At 41.8% G+C, this 13,195-nt stretch overlaps 1 protein-coding gene across 1 annotated transcript; it reads left to right on the forward strand.

The window, feature by feature from the left end:
- Positions 1-9,555: 9,555 nt before the first annotated feature.
- Positions 9,556-9,951, forward strand: LOC138900615 (uncharacterized). Its single transcript, XM_070187718.1, has one exon. The coding sequence runs from the start codon at positions 9,556-9,558 to the stop codon at positions 9,949-9,951; it is 396 nt and encodes a 131-aa protein (XP_070043819.1).
- Positions 9,952-13,195: the final 3,244 nt, after the last annotated feature.

Below are 13,195 nucleotides of genomic sequence, written 5' to 3' on the forward strand. Positions count from 1 at the left end.
ATTTAATCCCCTCATTGTTGCCTGTTATGGATTAATTCCTCCCAGAATAGAACAGAATAACAATTATGTGATAGCGGCACTACAAATCACAGAACTTCAGCGAACTCAACAAACGGAGCAAATCACACTTGACACTTATATTTATTTAGAAAATAATACAACAATGTAGAAAAGATGACAGAAATTTTCAGATTTTCTATCTCAGAAAAATGAGGCCAAGCCTCTAAATTTATAGACAATGAAAGGGTGAGATGAAGAGGTGCAATCCAAGAGTTGCCTCTTCCATTTTTCATTCACACCCTTTAAATAAAAATCCAGCAATCCCCCACATGAATGGGGAATGGCTATATGATGAAAACATACATAAAAAATTGTGTGATTCGCAAGTAAGGATTAATCACATCTAGATAAGTAGGTTTCCTTTTGAACTTTTCGTAGTAAACTTATGTAGGATATACTCGGTCAATCGGTAGATTTGATATCTTTGAACCGTCGAACTTTGGTGTATACTTAGACAATCATAAGTCACACAATCAATCATTAATCATCCTTGGTTCTCATTGTTGTGTTCGTTTTAGCTATGAACACCGCCTGGTTTATAAGTGCATGAAGAATTGGCCTTACAGAACTCTCCTTGAAATGGCTAACACTTCACACTTATATAGGTGATTCCTAAACATGTTATCCCGTAGATACACTATTTGATATACCCCGTATCAAACTTAGAAACCATTAAAAACCTTAACATTTTATCCTTGATACTGATTATTGTCTCATCACGAGAATGGACTAAATTTTTTTTATTTGACAATGTCAAACTTCCATTAATGACTTTGATTGAGCTCCTTGAACCTAGATCTTGGGATTTCCAGTCTTCTAGGTAGTGTTACCGCCACAATGACTTATCCTCGGCCATAGTCTCATTCCCCTCGATAATCTTTCAACTACCTCTCTAGTTAGGCCTTTTGTAAATGGATCCGACATATTATCGCTTGACTTCACATAGTCAATTATGATAATTCCTCTAGAGAGTAGTTGCCTAACAATTTTATGTCTTCATCGTATTAACAAGATTTTTCGTTATACATAATGCTCCCGGCCTTTCCTATTGCCGCTTGACCATCGCAATGTATGCATATATGTGCCAATATTTTGGGCTAAGATGGAATTTCTTCAAGAAATTGCGGAGTCATTCAACCTCTTCACCGACCTTGTCTAAGGATATATACTCAGCCTTTATTGTAGAGCAGCAATGCACGTTTGTTTGGATAATTTCCAAGACACTGGTCCTCCACTGATTGTAAAAATATATCCACTTCTAGATTTAGTTTAGGTTGATCAGGTGATCCAATTTGCATCACTATGCTCCTTAATAACCGTAGGATACTTATTATAGTGCACCGCATAGTCATGAATATATTTCAAATATCCCAAAACTCATTTTATTATCATGACATTTCAATGCGAACTTCCTTATGTCGTAGATTAATACGTCTCGACTTTCTATTGCATATCAGATTATTGACTACACTTAATGTAGCAATAGTATATTATAACAATAGATGAAACGATTGGCATCAATTGTTGCCACAACCTTTTAATATATAACATATTTTGCAATCACTCCGCCATTTTCAAGCATTTGTATGTTATTTATTCATACATCTATATGATATGCAAATTATAGTACCTTCATTCATGAAACAAATCCAACTTGTAATAGATTTTGGTCATGTTCATCGGTTGGTTCACCTCATTATAGACCAACGTATTCGTACTTTCGTTCATGAACGTTCATGTTTATACAAACGCACTTTTCATGAAAAGTCGCAACCTTCCAGGTGACACCCTTTCATAAAAGAGTTAAACATTATAAATGTTCAAGAAGGAACAAATCATCTCTGGAAAGGCATATAAATAATGTTCGAATTTATAGTTTCATCACTAAACATCACTAAGACTGAATAAGAAATGAATTCACCGACTATCATATCAATATCCACTAAGGATTGGTGGGGTTCAAAAATTATATCATTTGTACATTATGTCTAACATTGGCTTTTGTCATGCATAAACTAAAAGCCCCCACATTTTAAATATTTTATCAACATATCATCCATATTTAATCGAATAATGACTATATGATTTGAAGTATTCTTAACGTAAACACATTTATTTATACTCATTAATTTTGAAACCATTTGACAATATTATTTGGTCAAATCTCGCATGCCATTATTTGAGTGTTTGTTTTAGTCCGTAAAGTGACTTAACAAGTGGGCACACCTTTTTTTTTCCTTCAGGAATCAAGAACCCTTCGGGTTGTTCCATGTAAATGACTTAACAAGTCGTCACACCTTTTTTTCCCTTCAGGAACCATGAACCCTTCGGGTTGTTCCATGTAAATTTATTCCTCTAAATCTCAATTAAAGAAGGTAGTTGTCATACCCCAACCTGGGGAGGTGTGGCCGGCACTCGGTGCCTCCCGTTACCGAGCGTACCACTCTAAAAGAAAATCATATGAACATATAGAAACTTCGGCCAAAGTGGCCTCAACAAGCCATAATCTGTATGGAGATACATTCATCATACATATAGGTCGACAAGGCCATAATTCGCGAACATGGGATGTCATATGGACATCTCAATCTAAAGAGGGTAGTGATAAGTAGGGATTTTGACTGCTTATTTACACTCTTTTACTTGCGTTTTAGCTCAAAATTTCTTAAAGGTATTCCCGAAATCTAACAAAATATGCTTGCTTGCAGGAGTATTAGAATATGAGCTAAAGAAATGAAAATCAACTCGAGAAGGAGTAATATTGGAGAAGGACAAAAACAAGGCTAAAAGGGCACTATGTGGACCGCACAATATTGAGTGCGGCAGCAGATAATGAAGAAAACCTCTGACAAGAAATGACATGTAAAGTGCGGACCGCACAATTCTGGTGCGGCCGCAGAAGACAGAGATTAGAGAGATGTGATTTCAAGTTCAAGAAGAAATGCGGACCGTACTATTTTTGTGCGGCCGCATAATCAAGAGCGCGGCCGCACTCATTTCTATACAGTCTGCAGAAGTCTCACATAGCCAGAGCCTAAGATCAAGGAGTGCGGAGTGCACTATAATTGTGCGGCCGCAGAAGCAAGAGTGCGGCTGCACTCACAAATGTGTGGTCCGCAGTAGTTGAAGGAGTGCGGCCGTAATTCAGAATTGTGCGGCCACAGAATTGGAACCTGTCAAGCCAAGTCTCGTTGTGCAGACCTAACACATAATTATACGACCGCACAACCTCCGCAGGGGCATTTTTGTCAGATATTTTCAGCTCAGTATAAATAGAACTTTTTGTCATTTTAGGGTAAGTTTTGTTTTGGGGAGAGCACCTGAGCCATTTTTCTTTACTGTTTTAAGTAATATTATACTAGATTAGCTTCTAAACATTATATTTTCTTTCCCTAATCAATTATTATGCATTCTATCTTAATTTCTTCTTGAATTTTTTTATTTTTCATGAGTAGCTAAATTTCTAGCTAGGGTTGTGGCCCAACCCTAGTGTGCGTACTTAATGGGTGTTTGATTTAGGACTTGTTTGTGATTGGGTTAGTGATATTTAGCCTAGTTCTTGCTTGAATTCAAGAATTAATGGTTGCTAATATTGATTCATGCCTAATTGACTTAGTCTCTACTTGAGAAAGAGAGACTAAGTCTAGGAAAATTTGGCTAACAAGAAATTTGGGTGAACTCAAGAAATTGATAGCCCCAATTAAAGGGTTGAATCTAGAGATAGTAAGACCCGACTTTAGCATTTATCACTTGTTTTGTGCAATACCCATTTGGATTTGAGAAAGCCAAATTGGGCAAAACCACTCAAACTACCGAGAGGTATAGAGTGGGTAATTGTGTGTGATTGCTATATAACAACCCCGACCAATCAGGCTTGTCCTAGAGGTTTCAACCCATTAGGTAACCACCTAGGTGGAAGTCACGACCCTAGATCTTTTATCATTTGAAAAACAACCAAAATCAAAAATATTGTCTCCTAGTTTTATAATTACAATCAATAGTTTAAAGTAGTAGTAGAAATAACAAACAAGAATGTGGAAGTGTAATCTAAGGCATATTGTACAATTACACTAAATATATACCTAATTCCAATTCTAACTCCCTGAGGATTCGACCCCGACTTGCGTTGGATTTTATTATTGTTTCGACCACCTCATTACCTATATTTGTGGTGTGAGTTTGGGCGACATCAATTTTTGGCGCCGTTGTGGGGGAGTTAAACGGATTTAGCTATATATCTAGGTTTTTATGTGATTTGTCTTCTTTTCCTTCCAATTCACTAATTTTGTTTTTGAATTGATTATAGATACGAGAATAACTCTCAACAACGAGCCTATTGGTAATTTTCCATTGGGGGAGGAAGTGGGCGATGATCAAGGATATGAGGTTCTTCCCGAACCTCAAGCAAATAGGCGAGGCCGACCGCCTAATGATAATGTTCTCGTCCCTTCCCCACCTCCACCAAGAGCAGCAGCGCACCGAGTGTTGCCGAACGAGGGTTATGCAAGTGCTATAGTCCCGCCCTGCATTTGGGCGGGCAACTTCCAAATCACCAACGTGATGCTTACACTACTTGAGCAACGGGTATTCTTCACCGGGGATCCAAATCCAAATGCTTACAAGCATCTCAAGGGGTTCGACGATACTTGTTGGGGGAGCAAGCAAACCAATGTTTCTGAGGATGCGCTGAGGTTGAGGCTATTTCTTTTCTCTTTACGGGGAAAAGCATTGGACTGGGTAGAGAGATTGCCCAATCATTCCATCCATATATGGGGATGAGTTGGCCGAAACATTTATTGCCAAATTCTTCTCTCGGGGGCACATGGCTGCACTACGGGATGAAATTCTAGCGTTCAAACAAGAGCCCAATGAGCCATTGCATGAGATTTGGTAAAGATATCGTACCATGGTTAAAGAGTGCCCGAATAATGATATGACCGAGGCCATGATCCAACAGACCTTCTACAGGGGGATCAACACAACAAATCAATGTGTGGTAAATCAACTCGCTGGTGGGAACTTCATGAACACACCTTATGCTGAAGCTTGTGAAATTTTGGATGAGATGGCGGATACCTCATCAGCATGGCAAAGTAGGGCCAATGTTCCGCAAGGTGACCCCAATGTCATTCACCTACACAAGGAACTACATGATCATGGGCAAGCTATCGTAGAGTTAACAACCATAATGAACCATTTGGCCAAAGCTCAGCTGCAACAAATTCAAGAGCCAAAATAAGTGAATGCGATGAAAGGAGTAAATATGATGATGAACAAGAGATGGCAAAAAGGTCAACAAGGGCAAAGCCGTTTGGAACAATTCATGCAAGATGATAGTGGGTATGACCAAGGTGATTTGTATAATGAGCAAGAAGAAGAAGTGCAATACGTCAACAATTATCAAGGTCAAAGAAACAATGCTCAAAATCAACAACAATGGAGATCACAAGGAAATTGGAACAACCAAGGCCACCAAGGCAATTAGAGTGGTGGCAACAACAATCAAAGCAATTGGAATAATCAAGGAAACCAAGGCAATTGGAGTGGAAACAATCAAAGTAATTGGGGAGGTAATCAAGGAGGGTGGAGCAACAACAACAACCGAGAGTCGGGTTTTCAAAGGCCCCCGATGTTCCAACAACTGAGAAATCCACCTCCCTATCCTTCTCAAGGCCCAAGCTCTTCTAACAATGAGATGGAACGGATTGAAAGTATGTTTAAACAAATGATGGTGAAAGATGCCGACTCCGATGCTCAATTAGCCTCCAACAATACTTCAATCCGTAATTTGGAGGTTCAGCTTGGCCAAATCTCACAAGTATTGAACACTCGTCCTAAGGAAACACTACCAAGTGATACGGTGGTGAACCCAAAGGGGGGGAATAATACGGGGCATGTGATGGCCGTAACTACGAGAAGTGAAAAAGGTGGAGATGCAACCACCTCAAATCAAAGAAGATTTATGGATGATGATATTGTAGTTCAAGAAGATGAAATTCCAAGCAATGTGGTTCAAGCTAATGACGAAGTGATAATTAATATTAATGAAAATGTAGAGGAGACGCAAGAAGAGGTGAACCCGTCTAGGGAGCACATGATTGACATACCGGAATCGGTAGTGCCAAAGGCTAAGGCACCAATGCCAAGGCCTCCTCTTCCATACCCTCAAAGGCGTGCAAAGCAAAATAGTTAGAACCAATTCAAAAAGTTTATTGACATGATGAAGAGTTTGTCTATCAATGTACCATTGGTTGAGGCGTTGGAACAAATGTCGGGTTATGCAAAGTTCATGAAGGACTTGGTCACTAAGAAGAGGTCGATGAATTGTGAAACTATCAAGATGACACATCAAGTGAGTACTATTGTACACTCAATGGCTCCGAAATTGGAAGATCCGGGTGCTTTCACAATCCCTTACACTATTGGGAGTGCCGACTTTGTCAAAGCTTTATGTGATTTGGGGGCAAGTATCAACTTGATGCCCTACTCTATGTTCAAAACTTTGGGAATTGGGAAACCAAGACCCACATCTATGAGGTTGCAAATGGCGGATCGGACTATGAAGAGGCCATTGGGAATTATTGATGATGTGTTAGTCCGAGTTGATAAGTTCATCCTTCCAGCAGACTTTGTGATCCTTGATTGTGAGGTACTATGAGGTGCCTATTATCTTGGATAAATCTTTCCTTGCTACGAGGAAGGCTCTTGTTGATGTGGAAGCCGGTGAGCTCACTTTCCGAGTGGGTGACGAAAAAGTGTTTTTTCATGTGTGCAAATCGATGAGGCAACCAAATAGCAACGAAGTATGTTCGTTCGTGGATTTAGTGACCAAAGCAATTGTTGATGATGCTAGTGTTGTGATGAATATTGAGGATACCTTGGAAGTTGTGTTGCTCAATCATGATGATGATGAGAAGGTAGGCTTTGTGGAATGTGTCAATGCTTTGCAAGGAATGGGGTCATATACTTATGAACCCCAAAAAATTTTCTTAGATCTTGAGAACCGGAAGACTCCTCCTACCAAGCCCTCAATCGAGGAGCCTCCCACTTTGGAGTTAAAGCCTTTGCCTTCACATCTCAGGTATGAGTTTCTTGGCCCTTGTTCTACTTTACCTGTTATTCTTTCCTCTTGCTTGACTAACGTGCAGGTAGATTCTACTTTGGCGGTGCTCTAAAAAAGGAAGAAAGCTATAGGTTGGACATTGGCGGATATTCGAGGTATAAGCCCCGCCTTTTGTATGTACAAGATTATTTTGGAGGAGGATGCCAAACCCTCCGTGGAGCATCAAATAAGATTGAATGAAGCAATGCAAGAGGTATTGAAGAAGGAGATCATAAAGTGGTTGGATGCCGGGGTTGTTTACCCCATTTTCGATAGCTCATGGACTTCTCCGGTGCAATGTGTCCCAAAGAAAGGGGGCATGACTGTGATAACTAATGACAAGAATGAATTGATCCCCACAAGAACTGTCACCAGGTGGAGAGTGTGCATGGACTATAGGAATCTCAACAAAGTCACTCGGAAAGATCATTTTCCGCTTCCATTTCTTGATCAAATATTAGATAGGTTGGCCGGATGTGCTTTTTATTGCTTTCTGGATGTATACTCCGGCTACAATCAGATTTTTTTTGCTCCCGAGGACCAAGAAAAGACCACTTTCACTTGTCCATATTGTACCTTTGCATTCTCGAGGATGCCATTTGGGTTATGTAATGCACCGGCGACTTTTCAACGGTGTATGATGGCTATTTTCACTGATATGGTGGAAGATATTCTTGAGGTCTTCATGGACGATTTCTCCGTCATTGGGAATTCTTTTGGTGATTGCTTGAACAACTTGGACAAGGTATTGGCAAGATATGAGGAAACTAACTTGGTTTTGAATTGGGAGAAATGTCACTTCATGGTGGAGGAAGGCATTGTCCTCGGTCATAAGATTTCAAAGTATGGTATTGAGGTTGATAAGGCCAAAGTTGAAGTAATCTCCAAACTCCCTCCCCTACATCCGTGAAGGGAGTGAGGAGCTTTTTGGGTCATGCGGGATTCTATCGCCGATTCATCAAGGATTTTTCTAAGATGGTGAACCCTTTGTGTAAACTTTTGGAGAAGGATGCCAAGTTCCATTTCAATGAAGATTGCATGAATGCATTTGAGTTGCTTTAAGTTCAAGTTGACTACTACTCCTATTATTACCGCACCGGATTGGAGCTTGCCTTTTGAGCTCATGTGTGACGCAAGTGATGTGGCGGTTGGAGCGGTGTTGGGGTAACGTATCAACAAAATCTTACATCTGGTCTATTATGCAAGCAAGACCATGAATGATGCCTAAGTCAACTACACAGTGACCGAAAAAGAGCTTCTTGCTATTGTCTTTGCTATGGAGAAGTTTTGCCCGTACTTGATGGGTACAAAGGTGATTATTCACACCGACCATGCGGTGCTTCAGTATTTGATGAGCAAGAAGGATTCTAAGGCAAGGTTTATATGGTGAGAATCAAGTGGCGAACCACTTGTCCCGATTGGAGGAGGAGAGGAGGCCACATGATGGCCTTGAGATAAATGATTCATTTCCCGACGAGCAACTCCTAGCCATTTCTATGACCGGGATGCCATGATTCGCCGACTTTGCCAATTATCTTGTGAGTGGCATTTTACCAAATGAGTTCTCTTCAAACCAAAGAAAGAAGCTCAAACGGGATTGCCTTGACTATTATTGGGATGAGCCGTATCTTTTTCGGATATGTACTGATGGTGTGATTCGACGATGTGTGCCGGAGGAAGAACAAATGGGTATTCTTGAGGCTTGCCACTCTTCACCGTATGGTAGTCACCATGGTGGAGCAAGAACGGAGGCAAAAGTTTTGAGTTGTGGATTCTATTGGCCTACTCTCTACAAGGATGTTAGTGAGCTTGTCAAGCGTTGTGATGAATGCCAAAGGGCCGGTGGGATCTCAAAGAAGAATGAAATGCCTCTCACCACCATTTTGGAGATAGTTATTTTTGATGTGTGGGGTATTGATTTTATGGGTCCGTTTGTTAGCTCTTGTGGGAACACCTAAATTCTAGTTGCGGTGGATTATGTATCTAAATGGGTTGAGGCCATTGCTTTGCCCAACAATGAAGCAATGAGTGTGGTGGCATTCTTGAAAAAGAACATCTTCACGAGGTTTGGTACCCCAAGAGCCATTATTAGTGATGGGGGTTCGCATTTTTGCAACAAAGCTTTTGATACCTTACTCACAAAGTATGGTGTCACTCACAAAGTATCAACCCCCTACCATCCTCAAGCAAGCGGACAAGTTGAAGTCTCCAACCGGGAGATAAAAAGTATTTTATCAAAGACAGTCAATGCCAACCGGACAGATTGGTCAAGAAAACTTGATGATGCTCTTTGGGCTTATAGAACGGCCTACAAAAAACCTATCGGGATGTCTCCATACCGGTTAGTGTTCGGGAAGGCATGCCATCTTCCGGTAGAACTTGAGCATAAGGCCATGTGGGCTTTGAAGAAGTTGAACCTTGAATGGGATGTCGCGTCAAATCTAAGGGTGTCACAATTGAATGAGCTTGATGAATTCCGGTATCATGCCTACACAAGCTCGTCCCTTTACAAGGAGAAGATGAAGTACCTCCATGACAGGTACATCCACAACAAGAAATTTAAAGAGGGAGATCTTGTGCCATTATTTAATTCCCGGTTACGGATGTTTCCGGGCAAGTTGAAGTCAAAATGGAGTGGCTCCTTTGAAGTGGTAAATGTAATCCCCTTTGGTGCTCTAGATTTGAAAAATAAGAATGACGAGGTGTTTAGAGTCAATGGGCATCGGGTTAAACAATATCTTGGCAAGGTTGAAGATGGCCACATTGTGGTGGTCCTTTATTTCAAATGATTGGTAATCTGCATCGTGTCGCAACGTTAAATCAGGCGCTTCTTGGGAGGCAACCCATGTGTCATTTTCTTTTTCTCTTTCTCCTTTGTTAGATAGGTTTTGTTTTGTGCTAACTAGTTTTGAAGTATATGCAGGACTGGTGTGCATTGCAGGGACTAAGCAAGAAAAATTGGCTAAGTGTCACAAAAGTGCAGACCGCACAATTACTCAGCGGCCGCACAACTGGAAGACCAAAAATACATGTTCTCTGAAGTTTGGCCTGTCACAATTCCTTAACAATTTGCGGCCGCACACATAATTGTGCGGTCCGCGCAAATTCTGCAGCCACAGTCACTTTTTGTGCGGACCACAGAACTTCTTCAAAGGATCAAGTAAAGAGTGCAGACCGCACTCAAAATTGTGCGGCCGCACTCAGGTAAGTTCTGGGCCCGACGGGTCAACCTATAAATAGGGCTTTTCAATACTTTTCACACTTTAAAATCTCTGAACTCTCAAGCCCTAAGCAAACACAATACATCCCCCACTAATTATCAAACTTCAGGCATTTTATCTCTGTAGATTCTCACATGCACCCTTCATTACTGGCATGTTCATTTCATCTTTAGATTTTTCATCTTCTCTTAGTTTTGTTCTTTTATCTAGGGTTAATTTCATGCCTAAAAATGTCAATAGTTAGTCATCTTTACTCAAAATCATATGGGTAGCTTCATAATTGTTAATTGGGGCCTGGGTAAATAGCTAATCATGCTTAATTGTTAGGGCCATGTCTAATTCTTGCAAAACTTGTATGAATCGTAAATCAGTGTCGTGTTAATCCAAATTATGCGGCTGCACACACATTCATGCATTCCGCAGTCTCTAAGTTAGGGCATATGTATTCTTGAATTGTGTGGACCGCACTCAAAAATATGTTGTCCGCAGTCAAAATTATGTGGTATGCACTGCTAAATAATCAGAGACCTAGTAGTCTGAACCTGGGGTTGTGCGGCCGCACTCAAAATTATGCGGTCCGCACTTTTGATTGTGCGGCCGTACTCACTTTTGTGCGGTCCACACTTGGCAGTCTGCGGTCGCACTCACTTTTGTGTGATCCGCACTTGGCAATCTGCGGTCGCACTCACTTTTGTGCGGTCCACACTTGGCAGTCTGCGGACACACTCACTTTTGTGCGGTCCGCATTGCCTCTCCTGAGACTTTTTATCCACAACTGGCCTGTAACTATCATGCATGTATTTGAGTCCTATGAACCTGAACTCTAACTGATTCTTATTGTTATAATTGCACACAATGGTTAGATCACGTGGTAGAGGAGATTCATCAAAAGGGAGGGCAGAACCCTCTCGAGGCCAAGGACGAAGCAAGAGCAACCTACCACTAGCCATCCAGAGAGTGATAAGCAAGAAGGCTACGGCCAACAGAGTCCCTGAATCATCAGACACCGGTGAGTATCTCCCGTCTAGGGAAGTTTCTGAGGGAAATTCTAACCAAGCCCCACCTAACACCCAATCTCAACAAGTCCCGGGTAGATTCCACTTGGTTGGTGAATCATCTTCCGCTGCTAGTTCTTCTAAAGGTTCGGAAGATGGTAGCCATGATTCTGAGCCCTCTTTCTCACATTCCCCGACTACACCAATCAATGTTGATGATGATGATGACGTCCCGGATGACAGTAAAGGGGGAGACACTCAAGTGGGTGGTCTTGAGAGGGTAAAGAAGAAGGAGATGTAGAAGGATAGATTCGTGAGCTTGACAGCCTTCAACATGTTCCGGGAATTGTGGCCCCAGAGATCACTCACATTTAAGCAACAGTTCTTAGTCAAGGATTTGGATATTCATAATCCAAATATCCTTAGACAGTTTAACGAGCGCAAGGGGTGGAAGTGGTTCAACCAAAGTGTCCTAGATGAAAATGAGCACTTGGTCAAAGAATTCTATGCAAACGTGACTCACATCAAGAAGGGCACCAAGATAACCAAAGTGCGGAATCTGAAAATCAAGTTTGATGCCTGCTCCTTGAACAAGTATGTGGGGTTTAAAGAAGTGAAAGTTGTTCAGTATCTTGAGAAGCTAGCTATGGGTGATGCAGCTCGCCCGTGGCTGGCTAAGATTTTGGCTGCTAGAGGACTACCACCCTCGTGGCTCACAGCAGGGGTTCCCATAGTCTGGGCCACCCTAAACTTTGAAGCTAAAGGGTGGCAGGGTTTCGTGTGCAGCCGCATTGACCCGTGCTTAAATGAGAACAAACTCCCACTTCCCTGAGCAGTCTTGGTGGCTTCAATTATGTCTGGGTACCCGATCAATGTGGGTGCTATAATGTCAACCAACATCACTTTGGTTGTCCAGAAGGATGAGATATCATACCCTTACCCGAACTTCCTCACATAGTACTTCAGTGATCAAAAGGTGGAGCCGAGGCAGTATGATACTAAGGTAAAGGCCAAGAAGCCTTTCTCATGGTACCACCTACAGGGTTCTGACAAGCCGAAGTTCAAGGGTAAGGCAACTACCTCCGCTGGCCAGTCTGAGGAGCCAACGGTAGTAGTTACTAATTCAGTTGTTGAGCCTTCCACAGATGCTATGCCTTCCACAACAGCCGAACCTTCCATCGGGACAACAGACATGCCACCACCTTCTTCTTCCAGACCATCATCTCCATTATCCGTGCCAGCTTCATCTACTTATCCACTGACTGCGCTGCGAGTCTCCCAGACATTGGCAAGTCTCAACAACTGGATGCAGGCAGCTACTTCAAAGCTGTCTGACATATCCAGTGTTGTTGCAGCATAGTCTTCTACATAGGCTGCACCACAGGTACCTCCGTCAGTGGAGGAAATATTGAAGAAGATTCTGGATAACCAGAAGACCATTATGGAGACTCTGGTGGCACATGGAGATGTCATTGAGGAGTTGGGCAAGTAGGTAAAGAAAATTCTGAAGTCTCAAGCTTCAAAGATGTCGGTGGATAAGTTGATAACAATAATTACCAAGCTTGCATCTGTCAGAGATCTACCACTGGATTTAATCATGGAGACAGCACCAGCAATTCCAATATCATAGGCAGCACCAACAGTACCCGAGGCACCAGAGGCAGTATCCGGCCAGTTTGAGGAGCCGATTGTGACTGCCCACACCACTGAGGAGATGATACAGATGCTCAGCAACCCTGATGTCCCTCAGCCAGGTGATGATGAGATATATCTAGAGGAGACCGAGGGTGCTGAGGATGCCATGCATACTGAGACCA

This window comes from Nicotiana tomentosiformis, chromosome 10, assembly GCF_000390325.3.
Source record: "Nicotiana tomentosiformis chromosome 10, ASM39032v3, whole genome shotgun sequence".
NCBI lineage: Eukaryota > Viridiplantae > Streptophyta > Magnoliopsida > Solanales > Solanaceae > Nicotiana > Nicotiana tomentosiformis.

Coding starts and splice junctions, on each gene's coding strand:
- LOC138900615 (XM_070187718.1), top strand. CDS start 9,556: ATGTGGGCTTTGAAGAAGTTGAACCTTGAATGGGATGTCGCGTCAAAT.